Source organism: Solanum dulcamara, chromosome 2 (genome assembly GCF_947179165.1).
Source record: "Solanum dulcamara chromosome 2, daSolDulc1.2, whole genome shotgun sequence".
In the NCBI taxonomy this organism is placed as follows: domain Eukaryota; kingdom Viridiplantae; phylum Streptophyta; class Magnoliopsida; order Solanales; family Solanaceae; genus Solanum; species Solanum dulcamara.
The window spans coordinates 77775229-77791154 of NC_077238.1; the positions used below are offsets into that span (position 1 = coordinate 77775229).

Below are 15926 nucleotides of genomic sequence, written 5' to 3' on the forward strand. Positions count from 1 at the left end.
AAAGTGGACGTTAGCTTTCACAGGAGCAGGCGTAAATTTGCTGCTCACAGTGTTATTCAGGTCTCTCTCTCTCTCTCTCTCTCTCTCTCTCCTGACTACTGATAATTACCAAATTGATTGCCCAGAGCATTTATAGATATTTTAGTGGTTCTCCTGGAACCAGTCAAGTCTCGTTTAATTATGTTGATGGAAGTATGAACTGTACACTATTTTGTTTAATGAGCAGAATATAACTTTCATTCATCTAACTCACAGATTTACAACTGAAAAAGTACTTACTAGACTTATGTCTTTGTCCTATGTGTTCATGTGTTGTATCCTGGTGCTTGCCTATTTTATAGCCTCAAGAATTAGGAAGAAAAATATTAACTAGTTATGCAGATTGAACAAGGTTTAAGTTTTGCCGAGAAACTGCATTGACCCACAATTTGTGTTTTTGATGCAGGGGTATTACTATTCCATTTCCTTCTGTCCTAACTCTCTTGCATACATCTTGTGTATTGCACTACTTGACCTTGCATTACTAGAAAAATGAGAGATTTTGGCTTGAAACATGTCTCTTTCCGGACCACTTTGCCACTTTAGACATGAAGATGATATAGTGGAGGAGTGCCTGGTGCCAAAAATATGAGAACATCATTATAGCCCAAGTGGTTGTGGTGGTGTTAGCGATGGTGGGAGAGCTAGTCTAAGACATTTCCACTTCAGACATGTAGATAACATAGTGGGGGTGTATGTGGTGCTAAAAAATGACAACATTATTATAGCCCAAGTGGTTGTGGTTGTGGTGGTGGTAGCAATGGTGGGGAGAGCTAGTGTACGATATTGACACCCTTGTAGTGTGTGCTATATTTTACACTATTCTGTCGTTCATTTAGTCCACTTTGTAAGCCAGCTGGGAGGAAAGCATTATTAACACTCTCCCTTTTAGTCTGTCCCAAAAGAATGCCAGTTTTCTGTATTTAGGAACGATTTTACTTAATGAGATTGCTATGACTTGTTTTAGACCACAAATTTCTAAAGTCTTTCTTTCTTTGTTAAACTCCCTACACAGTCAAAAACTGTCAATAAATTGGGGCATAGGGAGTACAATTTGAAGCAGAAAATGAAAGTAATTCTTGTAGGAGTTGAAAAGCAATGTTGGCAAGGGCAGAGCCAAGTAGGACCGAGGGGGTCATCCAAAACCCCTTCGCCAAAAAATTACATTGTATATACATGGTTAAAATTATTTTTTATATACACACAGTAGATGTTAACCCTCTTCACTTCTTAGTGTGATTATTTTTTCATATTTTGAAACCCCTTAGTGAAAATTCTGGCTCTTTGATTATGTGGGATAGACGTGGTACTGGTGATTGGACTTTGATGTTCTGTATTGTTGATTTTATGCCTTGTTTAGAAAGGAGAGGAAGGATATGAAAGGGAGAGAGTTTCATGAATTTCCTGTCCATTTAGGTACGTAAACATTGAAAAGATGGTGAAAGTAAAAAAGGAGTATACCTTCCCCGGGCTTAGAATTTGTCTTCCCAAAACAAGGACAAATCTAATGTATCCTTCACCGTTTTTCCTTTTAACCAGACTAACTGAAGTTGCACAACTTTTTTGTCACACTCTTCAATTTTCTCTCTTCTTTATTTTATCATCCTGTTCTCTTCCCTGGGGTTGAATATTTTCACTCACTTTCTACACCCTGTAACTTGATGCAGTTTCCCATTTACTTCATAAACCCGGTAACTAAATGTAATTTGTTACACTCAATAAATGCTGTAGCTAAATTCCATCGAAAGTATATAGAATAAAAAAATATTTTGCAGCATGACTATGGTGTTAGCGGACTGGAAGGAAGCTCAGTATCTGATATAGCGCTATTGCGTAAAATTTCAGTCTTCAAATTTCCAAGAGGACTGTTGGGTTTTCATATTCCCTGCTTGCATTTTTTTTAGATGGAGCTTATGATCTTTAATCATTTGTCCTCATATTTCTTGTCATAATTTTGCAAACTTTAAGGGATATTTGCCCCCTTTTTGCTTATTAATCAGCTAATTAGGTTAATTGATGGCTCCAGTTAAATTAAGGGCATATGTGAGCTAAACTACTAATGAAGGGTATATCTGCTCAATTTCGAATACTTTAACGGCATATTTGAACCTTTTCCGTAGCTTTTTCACGTTTTCATCCTCACATGTAATGTGAGCTTAAAACTCCAATACTTATGTTCACAGGTGAAGGATCAAAAACTGGATGCTGAAGGTGCTGATGTTATACAACATATGATCGATAATTTTATCGTATAGAGGCCAAATCAAATATGAAACTTTCTAGGTGATCAATGATTTGCATGTATAGTCTCTCTTATTTCCTTTTCTATCCTAGACTTTTAAATTATTTTGTATCGCAGGCCTGTTGTGAAATGCTAGAAAAGTAATTTGATTTTTTCATTTATGGTTTGCAGGGAGAGGCAGATCTAGAGGGTTTATTATCAGTTCACAGGAACGTAGTAATTTTGCCCAAACTCTCTATATATATTAAAAAATTTGTTAAATATTTATAAAAATGATTGTGTAACTAAGTTATTATTATAGTATTAACTTGAGTTTGTTATAGGAACTCATAAAATTCAAATTTTGGATCCTGCCAGACTTGCAGGTAAGGTTCTCTTTGTCACTTCTATGACTTGTAAAAACGATAAGCCATATTAGGAACGATATTAACTCACTGTTTTTGTGCTCTAGTGTACATGGTCACAGGTCCATTCATCAACGATATATATTACTCTGTTTTAATTTGCTTTTGATTTGAAGTAAGAGGATCAAATTAATTAATGTTTGGTGTGAAATCAGACATAAAATTTATAACTTTTTTGTGTACTGAAAGTTGGAGTACTCCTATCACCCAGGCAGTGATCACATATCATCACCCTTCCCATGCAAGACAATGACTTGAAAAGTACTGCTGAGGTGAGAAAAATCGATGGGATATCACCAATAACAACATATTTAGTGAAATTCTACAAAGTGGGATTTTGAGAGGATAATGTGGGTAGATTTTAACTCTACCTTTTAGAGGTAGAGGAGTTGTTTTTGAAAGACCTCAGCTCAAGTGAAAAAAATCAAAATAGTAATAGAAAGGGAAAACTACCGCAAAGAAAAAATATGACAATTCATAGGAAAGTAGTGTGGAAGTATATAGGCAAGGAACGGTAACATTAACGAGGTGTGATCACCTAATCATAGTAAACAATAGATGATGATAGCTACAAAAGTTAAAAACCACATGAATAGGTTAATACTAAGACAACATTCGACTGTCTACTTTTATGTATATAATCCTGGGTTCGACTCCCGGAAGTTCTTTTATTGTCGTAGGTTCGAATCCTACTTGGGGAGATTTGATTGATTCTGAATTCTTTAATTCAGAATAAAGGGGCTCACTTTGCCCGTTAAGAGGGACGGCAAAGGTACAAAAACAAAAACTTCCCCCCCCCCCCCCAAAAAAAAAAAAACACTTTTATGTATATAATAGTAAATATTGAATCTCTTGGCTTCTTTAACGTTTTTAAATTTTGAACTCCCTCCCTATTTGCGAGCACTTTATTTGTGGAAGGAAGAAAAAAGTAAATTTAGAATCTCCTACGGATTTATGTACGAAGATGAAAAGGTTGAGGGAAATTACTCAATATGAATTAATCTAGCAAACAACAAATCTCATATTTCTCACAATACTTGTTATACAGATGTAACTATTGTGATTTTTTTTTTACACGTTAGTTTATGGAACTTAAACTCATACGGATCACTCAATATAAAAATCATGAGGATGAGTTTTTTTTTCCCAATTGTGGATACTTGTTTCTGTACTGGATGTTAATTTCATGGATAATCATCTGATTTTCAATTTATTATTTAATTAAAGTCATTAATTTATTTTTATTTTTTGTCAAAAAATTAACTCAACTATACGTATATCCTACATGAAATACCAAATTTGGTATAGGAAACACAAAATATAAGTTGCCGCTTAGCAACTACTTTTTACATAATATCTGAATACAAATTTGTGTAAAGCTATTGAGTTTTGTTGAATCCATAAGTGTAATTGTGGCCCTGTCATTGGATAAGTTTGTACTTATTTAGCATGTTTTTAACATATAAACAATATTTGAATCGACATTATTGAATTCAATTGAACCTACTTACTATAGGATAGATTTGCCCCCGTGTATGTGAGTATGTTGTTGACCTCATAGGTAATGAGGGAATATGTTATATGTACATGAATGATTTTTATATTTTTTGTTGGTAAAATGTGAGAGAATTGATTTTGTAGCACATTTATAATTCTTTGTAGTTTTATCTTTCTTTTTACAAGAGATATTTATTTTAATACCTAAAAGATTGGAAAGAAATTAATTTTTTTTATACATTTCATAAATGGTCGAGAAATCTTAATTCCTCGAGGACGATGTTTATATTCGAAAGTCCCACTTATGAAGTAATGCTAGGTACATTACTTTGAAAGGATGTTATATAAAAATAAAATTAATTTATAGGATAGGATAAATTAACTTATTAAAAGCTTCTGAATATGTGAGACACATGTAGGTCTCCCTTGGCCCTAGTATGAAAGTTATGGGCCTTTTGGATTTTTGCGGCTGCTTCCACTTGATATATGTCCAATAAATGCTTGAAAATATCCAATAAATCTATCTCCATTTATTTATCTCTTCATCTGATTCATGGGATAAGATGAGATATCTCATAATAAAGTTAATCTTAAACTTAACCCTAAGTATCTCATCCAGTTTGATATTATTTTATCTCACTTTTCAAATGAAATGAGTTAGTTCAAAAATTATAATCTCAAAATAACTTAATCCGAGAATCAAACAACCCCATATAGTGCAAGTGGAAGATGTACTCAATGTTGCAAAGGTACAATTATGTGATGCTCATTGATAGGGACATTGATGATTTTACCAACAAATAATTGTATGTGGTCCATGTTTGGGGATGTTGAGACAAAAGCTTAGCAACTAGTTACTAAAGGAGGGTAGGGAAAGGGGCCACTTAGCAAGTAGCACATTAAGTAGTTAATTTTCCTTGTAGATATTTGTGATATATACTTTTCATATATTTGTAAAATTTGTCTATATACATTGCTATATATATATTGTACTATGTTGTGATCTATAAACTATTCATTGTCTGTCTGTGCCTCAGACTGTTGTCAACATATAGTAGTAATGCATGAACCAAATTTTGGGGTCCAATAAGTCCTCAACTTGAAGCATTTGGAAAATGGTCCTCTATATGGTTCACACAAGTGTGAAGTTATTCTTTGTTTGTGTGTTGCTTGTCCCATCTTATCTGCTTGAAGAGCGGATTCAGAATTCGAAGTTTTATAATAATTTAGTTCATGATCAATTATTTATAGATATTTTGCATATTTCTTTAAATATAGATATGAACTAAATAAAAGCTAATAATTTCCCCGGAATAATAAGTTATGCTTTGGATTCTCTGGTGCCCTCTGTTCTAATTTATGTGATTGCTTGAAATGATATGTAATTTTAAATTATTATACCTTGAAACTTTTATCTAAGAAATAATATAGCATTTGTATTATTATAAAGCTTTTAAAACTTGTTATTTTAAACATGCTACTATAACATTTGTATTATTATAAAAGCTTGTTAGTAAAGTAAATGGGGAAGTGTAAAGTTGGTTGTTTTCAATATTAGCATATGCTATATTTTTTATTTATTTATTATAGAAATAAATTAAAAAAATATATCACATAAATTAAAACGAAAGTAGTATTTGCTAAGATGACAAATCATGCACACAAAGGGGTCTGAAATTATATATCACACTATGCATGTATAAAATAAGGAAATGAGATTTCTTGCTCACCATTTTTTTCTCAATTTCTTATGTGTGTAATAATACAAATATCTTATGTATAAACATTAAGATCTATTGACTCTTGTAAATAAGGCATAAACTAAAAACAAGTTTGTAAATGGCTAGAAAATTATTTCTTAGTTATAAAATAATTTGATATTATAATAATATACAAAGTAAACACAATTAGGAGCTTATATAACTCACATTTTAAAGGGATTTGTCTTTAGATTTTTTTTTTACGTAACTTGATAATGTAGTTTTTTCTTATACTAATAACATATATAACTTAAACTCTTTAATAAGTAAAATATATTACTAAATCATGCCCTTATTGCCATAACTATAGATATTTATGTCTTAATGACCAATGCTAGCTATGGGAATTGTGCATAAAAATACTTACACTATTACTCTCTCCGTCCTATATTAGTTATCGAAGTTTGTAGCATTTTAAACAAAACCAACTCGACCAAATTAAAAATAAATCGAAGGCAAGTGTTTTAACTAAATAGTAGAAGATTGATGGAGGACTAATTACAATTTGCACCGATATGGAATGTGGTGTAGTAGTGGAACTGTTTTACCTTTAGCGCCACTTTCGAATAAACTTACAGTACGCGATTCGAATTTAGTCGAGACTTCAAACATCAAATGAGAAATCAAAAATAGAAAATTACAATTTACACATAAAATATGTTTGGTACGGAAGAAAATATTTTCTCCAAAACGTTCTCGTTAAGTTGACAATGTATGAAATTTATATTCTTTATTAAATACTATAATTAAATTAGGCTTAATAAGTAGAGTTACCCAACTTACTTAACATGACAATGTTAAAAGTTTTACACTAACATAAACACAAACACATAGTATGTAGTACCTTATATTGATACTTTCTTAAATTAAAATAATATATATATGGTGCAAAACCGAATTAGTCGAGTTTCAACATAATACTGGACATCAGCATATAAAAAACAACATATAGTGCTTCTACTATCAAACTATTATTTAGTATTTCCTTTATTTCATATTAAAGAAACTTTTAAAGCTTTTTTCATTGTTCAAAATATTTGAATTGTTCAAAATTTAAGAGAAATGTTTGAATTTTTTTTTCATTTTTATCCTTTTCATTAATGAATATTTTGTAATTTCTTAGGAGTTAAACTACACTAAGTTATACTTTAATAAAAAATTATTTATATTTATGATTTCACATTTAATCATCTTATAAATGCTGATTAACCAAAAGGCTAATAGAAAAAAATATAGTTCAAATAAACAAAACATTCATCACTTTTAAGAATTCAAATTTGTTCATCAAAATTTAATTTATAGGATAATATTTTAATGTAAGGGAGTTTAGTACAGTAATTAACATATTTCAGATAAATTACACATTCACCTAAGAAGAGGAATGTAACTAGTTTTTTTTTACAAATTCACCATAGCCCTTTTTTTACAAATTCACCATATCCATCTTGTTCTCTCTTCTTCTTTTCCGGCCAATATTCGCCGGAGCACCAGATTTTCCGGCATCCAACGGAAAATTCAGAATAGCTTTTCTTCCCCTCATCTTAAACGCCGCACAATCATAAGCTCTAGCAGCATCCACATCAGTATCAAAAGTACCCAACCAAATCCTCGATCCTTTTCTACTTGGATCTCTTATCTCCGCTGCAAATTTTCCCCATGGCCTTCTCCTCACCCCTCTGTAATTCTTCTTCTTATTATTATCTTCATTAGAACCGGCGGAGCTATCGGAAGCTGAGCTGAGGATGGTATCTGAATCGATTTTGAATTCGGGGAAATCGGCGTGGAGATTGAAGTAACGGGAAATTGGTGAATTGGGTTCATTGGAGTATGAGGAATTGGGTGAATCTGAAAGGGAACTGGATGTAGATGGCTCTGTTTTTACTGAAGTGAAAACAGGGGAGATGTTGTCGAAGGAGGAGATATGATCGGAAAAACAAGAATTGAGACTGTTGATGAATGATTCTGTAGTTGTGAAATCTTCGAGGAGATGTTGTCGTATGAGTTCTAATGTTAATCCTTCATCTGGTTTCGTCATTTTCAGTATTACTTTTTGGTTTTTTCCAGCTGAAGTTTGAGAATTGCAGTGAAGGTGTTTGTGTTTATGTCTGTGAGAGTCTGAAAGTTTTGTAGTGAATGTGCTTGTGTGAGTCCCTATATATATATGGAGTAGTAGTATTATATATCCACACACACGAGGGAGTAGGGGTGCGTTGAGGGGCATTTACTACATTTTATGTTTGATATTCCCATTGAATTTCGATTAAATTTAGATTCATGTTAGAAAAGATATTTTGTGTTTGATATTCACATTGAATTACAATTAAATTCAAATTCATTTTATAAAATTTCATATCAAGGATCAAACACTTTTTAATAAAAACGATTATGTACTCAGAAAAATTTAAACTTAAAATCTCTAAAAATAAAATATTTATTACTCTAGAACAATTTTAAAATTGGTGGGGTTTATGGCATAAGGGATACGGTTTGGACACTGTTTTTTTTGATTTGTGTGTGACAGTGAGTTTGTGATTAGCTGGAAAAAGAGAAAGCAACTTTTTGTTTTGGGGTAATTTTAGGAAGAGTTATCCATTGTGTGTGGTTGTATATGCCATGTCTTCATTGATTTGGCCTAAGCATTTGGTATGGATAAGTTTTTATTATAAAGGGATAGATGAGATTTTTCTATCGGTAGTATGAGGTTTTGTATTTAAATTTTAGGAATGAAGACCCTCGAAAAAAACATTTTCTCGTTTAATGAACTCTTAGGGGTCATTTGGTGTGGATTATAAGGGAAAATAATTTTGGAATAAAATATAGAATTATTTTATTTTATATTTGATTAGAGGTATTAACTAGTTTTGAAATTATTTATCATACTATTGTACTACAATAATAAGATAACTAATTTCATAAAGAACTTTTAAAAATGACAATTATTTGGACTTAATTAGAGATGTGTATCTATAGTTTGCTTAATTAAGATTTATAACTACATATTAGAAGAAGAAGAGAAGATAGCGAAATTGGGAGAGGAAGGAGAGAGACGAGTGAAATTCGGAAGAGAGAGGTGAGAGGTGAGAGATATGATGAATACATGTTGTATTTGTTGTATCAAGTTATATCACGAATACAATTAATTTGTGACAGCGAATACAATTGTACCAAGTATATTTGTTCCTTGTGTATTCACTCTTTCGAATTTCGCTCGGAAGAGTGATCAATGCATTGAACTGTATTTTGTCCTTATTATACTTTTGTTTCATGTGTTGCATACTCTTTAAGAGTATGATTAATATAATTGTATCAATATTATATCTCTCCCTCGTTCAAACACAATAACTTCATAAGAGCTTGAGTATGAAATTGAAGAGAAGAAAAGAAAGAAGGGAGGCTTCCACTATCTCTCACATTATTCAAATCTCTCGCTTGATTTGTATAGAAATATCTCATCTAAACCCCAGATACTTTGTTGTTTGTTGGATTTCAATTCAGGCGAGAGATAGAGAGGGAGCGGACAAGAAAGGGAGAAGAGGGAAGGGGGAAGGGAGGGGGGAGGCAAGCGAGAGTTTGAGAAAAAGGAGAGATTTGATATAAAATTCTGAGTATAACGATGTAATATAATTCTTTAAAATTTATAATTGTGTTAGTAAAAACATAACACATATTTGTCTTACTATGTAATTTTGTCTAAATTAATCAATCTCATCTACATACCAAACAATCCCTAAGTGACACACTCATAGGTGGATCTATGGTTATGCGCAAGGTGGTTGTCGCTCAATTAATTGTCGAAGCAATTCAAAATTTAGATATTTCAAATTTTGAATTCGCGTTTGAATAGAATAGTGAATTTTGAATACCAAATAATTTGTGTATACTTTAATAGTATAAAATAATTTTTACTATTAGATTACTTAAAAAATAATTACAAGTTACTATCAATTATAAAGTGGAACTAAATATGTGAAACTAATTTATTTATGTTTTAAAATAAGATAGTCCTCTACGACATGTTAAATCATATTATACAATAATAATAACACACTCAATACAATTTCACAAATCAAATCTCAACAAGATGGTATGTACCCTAAGCGTATCCCTATTTTTTAAAGATATAGAAATTGTTTTTCCTATAAACTTACTCAAAGATGATAAACTATACTATAACTATAAATATCTAGTTACATAATTATCATCCTTCATTATACTTTAGTTCTCTCCATTAAATTTAATACTCTTTTTATCTCAATTTATATATCATTTTTAATATATATCACATAAATTATGACGAAAAATTTAATATTCTTTCTATTTTAATTTATATATTATTTTTTTAATATATGTCACATAAATTGTGACGGAGTAAGACTTATCCATAACATAAAGAAGATGGGTGTGAGGTGTTGTAGCTCGTGGGGGTGCATGGAAATAGATGCAAATTGTGTCCCATGACGTTGGAGAAGAGGAATTGATTTGTTGGTGTTTATAGGTTTAATAACTATCCAAGTGGAAAGAAGACAAATACTCTGTCGACTTTATCTTTTATCACAAGTGGGAGGAAGTAGGTGTCACCTATCATAATCATAAAAAGAGCAGCCCGGTGCACTAAAGCTCCCGCTATGCGCGGGGTCCGGGGAAGGGCCTGACCACAAGGGTCTATTGTACGCAGCCTTGCCTTGCATTTCTACCAGAGGCTGTTTCCAAGGCTTGAACCCGTGACCTCCTGGTCACATGGCAGCAACTTTACCAGTTACTCCAAGGCTCCCCTTCCACCTATCATAATCATAAATATAAATATAAATATAAACATTTCAATTATAGCATATTAATAAAATAAAAATAGTTACATATTTCTTCTAAGTAGTTACAAGTGAATTTGAATAAAACATATATATACAAGCAAATCATCTTATCTTAAAATTTTATTAGCTCCAAATCAATTCATCTCTTCAAATTTTTCAAGTGTTCTCAACTTACAATTTACAAATCAATGTATTTAAATTATCAATACATACACGTATAATTGGTTAAATTCTTCAACTTAAACATGGATATTTGTCCATTTGAATTTATTCTCTAGGTGAATTCTTTCGTTTAGGTTGTTCTCTAAGCTCCAATTCTAGCTCATAACTTGTTGAGATACCATAATCTTTGATCTACATTCAAGATCATATGGTGAATTATTTCGTTTAACATAGAAACGACTCATCAAATAATATACAGAGGTGGATCTATGTTCATCCGAGGGGGTGCCACGCCACTTTGTGGTCTCGATTGAAAATTTGTATATACATGTATATTTATATATATATTTATAAGGAAAGTACTAAATATTAAACGTGACACCCTTAGAAATAACGAGTTTTGTGGTGCCAGTAATTAAAGCTCAGGTTTACCAATGTAGGAATGTAAGTTCGAGCCTCGTTGTGGAGTGTATTTTCTTAAACCTTTTTTTTACCATACAAGACATCGTTAGCGAATTTATTGTAATTGTGAATAAGTAAATTAGAATTCTAGACCTCTTGTAAGTAAAATCTTAACTAAACCAACAGAGCAGGTCTAAATTTTGTATGTATATTTGATAATAAGTATTAAGTATTATCTGATTCTACGCTGGATTTTTTGATATTGCTTACTGTTCAAAATAGCGTGACACCCAGAGTTTCAAAAAATCCTAAATCCACCTCCGTATATATACATAGCCCCCAAAGTGTAGCAATCATAATGATTCCAAACGTAATGAACTATCCCAAGAGATACAATGAATAATCCAAAGAAAGAAGAGAAGCATAACGTTCCAAACATAGTAACTAAATACATGACAAGTAGTTTCACAGGTTGCCCATAGATCAATTCATAAATTTCAGTTCTTCCACCACAGGCTAAGCTTGGGAGCGTGACAAGTGTGGGGTTGGTGGGGATGGGGGCTACTAGGGTGGGAATGAAAATGCGGTGTATTGAAAGATGGAAAGATCACAATTAGAGCCTGTTTGGATTGACTTAAAAAAAATAACTTTTATGTATGAAGTGTTTTTAGAATTTTTAAAGTGCTGAAAGTTATTTTTATAAATAAGCAGTTGAGTGTTTGGATAAAAGTGTTTATGCCGAAGAAATGAGGAAAATAATGTGAATTTTAGGATTAAAAGAATAAAAATGGTAGTTTGGGAATTTAGTTAAAATATAAGGGATATAAAAGTAATTTACATGGTCAAGGAAAATGGTTTTAAGCACTTAGAAAAAAAAAAGTTAGAAATCCTAATTTTTCATTTTTGGCTGACTTTAAGAACTTTATGGCTTAAAGTTAGCATTAGGCAAACACCACAATAAGCTAAAAAGGGTTTATAAGTTGGTTTGACAAACTTATAAGCCCATCCAAACGGGCTCTTAATGTAGACGTTACTTATAAAACTTATTTTACTTAAATAAGTTATTTTCCACTTTTTTTAAAGAACTTGTTTTTTTAGAAAAAAAATATTTTTATGGGAAAATTAGAAATACTCCCAAACACACTCATGATCAAATTCAAAGCTTTATTCATGCCATAAATTCTTCGAGTCTGAGCAAAAGTCAAAGTGAAAAATATTCAACACAAAATTGAGAGGCAATAAAAGTCACGGATCATCTTACTTTACAATAACTTCACTATCCATGCTTTTATTGACATGCATGCATATAATTACTCTTACACTCTTGTAACACGCCTATTAATATTAGCGGAGCTAGTAGTCCGCATGCAGATTCAATTGATTTTGCTCAAATAATATATTGTGTTGATAAATTTATAAAATATGTAAAAATATTAATTTTAGAACTCAATTATTATCACTGAAAATCGTCATTATAAAATTCAAAACTCATAAATTGAAATCCTAATTTCGCCTACATGGGATCAAAAATACTAAGGATCCGATTGATCATGAAAATTATTTAATTATTCAGAATAATTTTTTATTTTATTTTAAAATCAATGTTTGACCTTGAAAGTTTGAATTTTATTTAAAGTTGAATTTCAAATTTTAAAAACAATTTATAACCTGTTTTCCAACTCCATGCGTTTTGATACCATCAGAAACATGAAAAAAAATATCCAAGGAATATAAAAAAGTTCAAAATTGGATCTATGTCCAACCAATTGCACATAGTAAGAGTTTTTATAATTTCAAATAAAATATTTTCTTCTTTCCTTTGTAAAAAAATATAATCAAATACAAATTTATCTTTAACTTCATAAATTTGAAATAAAATAAAAGATATTAAAATTTATGATCAAATGCACCTAAATTATGTGCATGGTATTTTCGAGCAATGAGAGAGACTATGTTCTTTTTTAATGGATAGAGTTATGCGGTAAGTGTCGCATGTGTTATAGCAAAAGAAGGACAGCCCGGTGCACTAAAGCTTTCGCTATGCGCGGGGTCCGGGGAAGGGTCCGACCACAAGGGTCTATTGTACGCAGCCTTACCTTGCATTTCTGTCAGAGGCTGTTTCTAAGGCTTGAACTCGTGACCTCCTAATCACATGGCAGCAAAATAGTAAGTATTTGATGAAATAATCAAATTGTGTACAAACTGATCCGATTATCATTTTTATAAATTAAAAAAAAAGATAAGATAAGTAAACAGTCTCGGTTCTAGAAAATAAAGTTGCCAGATTTCTTAGAGTAAAAGTAGTTTATAATAGTTAATAATCATGAGAGTAAATAGTTGTTAGTCTTTTTTCGAAGACTTTATTATTTCTAAGGTCTTTTAATACTACACTTTTTAAGAAGCTAATTATTCACGAGACTTCTTATATCTTACAACACTATAACAAAAAAAAAATTAGTACTAATAATATAATTGTCGATTTGCCTATTGTTAGATTGTAGTTTTGATAATTTAACAAATTAAGATTTGCTACGAGACCTGATTGTAACACCCCAATTTTTTTCGCCAAGACTCGAATCAATGTAGGATTGAACTCAGTGAATTTTAGTTGTATATATGAGTTAGGATCAATTCCTAAGTATTTGAAGTGTATTATATGTGTTTTAGGGTCATAAGGAATCCCTAACACCAAGCCGAGTCCAAAGAATTTCTATCGGCTAAGTTTTCAGATGAGTCCGTATAAGGGTCAACTTCAAACAATCATATCTCCTAAAATATATCGAATTGGGTATCCCATGAATTATAAAATTAAATATCTTTGAATCTTCTTTCCAACGCCACCAAGTTTGTCTCATTTGGAGTTCGGAGTAAAAAGTTATGGTCATTTTACTAGAGACGCTCTATCTTGGCAGAAGTCCGTGATGGATCCGCAACGCGGATAGGACACGGACTCCACTGTCTAAGACGAACGATGCCCCCTTTATTTTTTTAGGGTATTTTTATCCTATAACCCTTTGGGGAGTTATTCTAATGTCCCTAAATTTGTAGAAATCAGTTTTCCTCATTAAAAAACCTCTTATTCACTTCTAAACATTAACACTCAAGAATTTTCAAGAAAGCATCAAGTTAGGGTTCTTTTTCAAGATTCTTCAACAAGGTAATTCCTTCATAGATTTCAAGCTTTCCAAACCAAACTTCTTCATCTATTTATGAATCGCTAAGAGAAATTTTAAATCCTAACCATAGGGTTTTCAAGAAAACAAGTCAAAGAATTTCAAGAAAGGGTCTCTTGATTGTTCTTCTTCAAGTTAAGATTTTTCATCAAGATTTATGGAGATTTTAAGGTATGTAAGGCTAACCTAAAATATGGATTGAGTTCTTCCATATGCCCCATAGATGTATTGGATAAAAAATGTGAAAGACTTGAACCCTCCATGAACGTTTTCTTGAATTTTCCTAAAACCCTAGAATACCTTTACATATTATTAATTGATTGATGATCTTTATGACTTGAATTCTTGAACAAATTACTTTTCACATGATACTTCATAAACTGTAGCCATATATATATATATATATATATTGATTGTAAATGATTATGTATATGTATTGATTGGAATGAAAAGCACGAATTGGGATAGCTAGGAATGTGAATGGCATAAAATAGGAACATAACTTATTGTTGTCATACAAGTCTATCTAACTACTCTTGAAAGATGTGATTGAGACTAATTGGATAGTATGATTTGTTGAAAGGTTTGATTGTGATAAAATTGATAAATTAAAAGGGGTCCATATAAGACTTGTCGATATGATTAGATTAAACTGATTGGATAGAGTTTTATGACCATTGAGTCTTGAAGGAGTATCGAACACCGAATTGGGTAAGAGTAAGTAATAACTCAAACCCAATAACTACGTCACCAAACGTAGGAGAGGATTGGACCGTTAAAGTCATATATTTCCTAAATTACTGTCCTGACATGATAGGACTTGATTGATTGTGGATCCATGATTATTGATTCATTCCTACCTTGGCAAGGTATGAATGGACGTGGCAACAACGTCGGCTTGTTGTACTATCAATGGCTCATAAGTGATGATTGTTGGATAAGAGAAACTCCCATATAGGTCTTGATAGTACTCTGAGTCGGATTGTAATGGATTGGATTGGATTGGACTGTACATGATTGGTCTTGTCTAAATCATATTCTTGTTTAGGCTTAGGACATCTTAATTGAATTGTTTCTTCTCCTGAGTTGACTAATTCTACCCTGATGCATGTTTTACTCTGCCATTTTACATATTCGTACATTCCACGTACTGACGCCATTTGGCCTGCATCATTTCATGATGCGGAGACGGGTACTAGAGATCATCAACAGACGCACCGTTGAGAATCTATTCGCTTCCATCTAGTTGGTGAGTCCTCCCTATTTTCGGAAGATACCGCACTTATCTTTTTAGCTTTGAGTTAGTTTTCCTTTATTTGGTTTGTGGTAGCCATGACTTGTCATTGACACCTCTTGGATTGTTGATAGAGGCTTCATAGACTAGAGTGTGGATGATGTTGATTTATTCGTTTTGACTAGTTTCATTCTTACTAGTTGTT

At 31.8% G+C, this 15926-nt stretch overlaps 2 protein-coding genes across 7 annotated transcripts in view; one reads left to right on the forward strand and one right to left on the reverse strand.

Moving 5' to 3' along the window:
• The window catches only part of LOC129880833 (lipid droplet phospholipase 1-like), a 9305-nt gene extending 6514 nt beyond the window's left edge, over window positions 1–2791 (forward strand). For 4 of the 6 annotated variants that reach the window (XM_055955054.1, XM_055955056.1, XM_055955057.1 and 1 more), the window contains exons 10-12: window positions 1–60; window positions 2223–2340; window positions 2453–2791. In XM_055955054.1, coding sequence (XP_055811029.1) covers window positions 1–60; window positions 2223–2294 — 132 coding nt within the window. In that variant the 3' untranslated portion in view covers window positions 2295–2340; window positions 2453–2791. The remainder of the gene's footprint in view (window positions 61–2222; window positions 2341–2452) is intronic. The other 2 variants (XR_008765500.1, XM_055955053.1) reach the window with 2 other exon arrangements.
• A 4387-nt stretch (window positions 2792–7178) lies between these two features.
• LOC129877655 (ethylene-responsive transcription factor ERF106-like) lies at window positions 7179–8084 on the reverse strand. The gene has a single exon (XM_055953179.1). The coding sequence runs from the start codon at window positions 7975–7977 to the stop codon at window positions 7366–7368; it is 612 nt and encodes a 203-aa protein (XP_055809154.1). The 5' UTR covers window positions 7978–8084; the 3' UTR covers window positions 7179–7365.
• Window positions 8085–15926: the final 7842 nt, after the last annotated feature.

What these genes read in the sequence shown, in the direction of transcription:
- LOC129877655 (XM_055953179.1), bottom strand. Translation starts at nt 7,977, where the DNA reads ATGACGAAACCAGATGAAGGATTAACATTAGAACTCATACGACAACAT.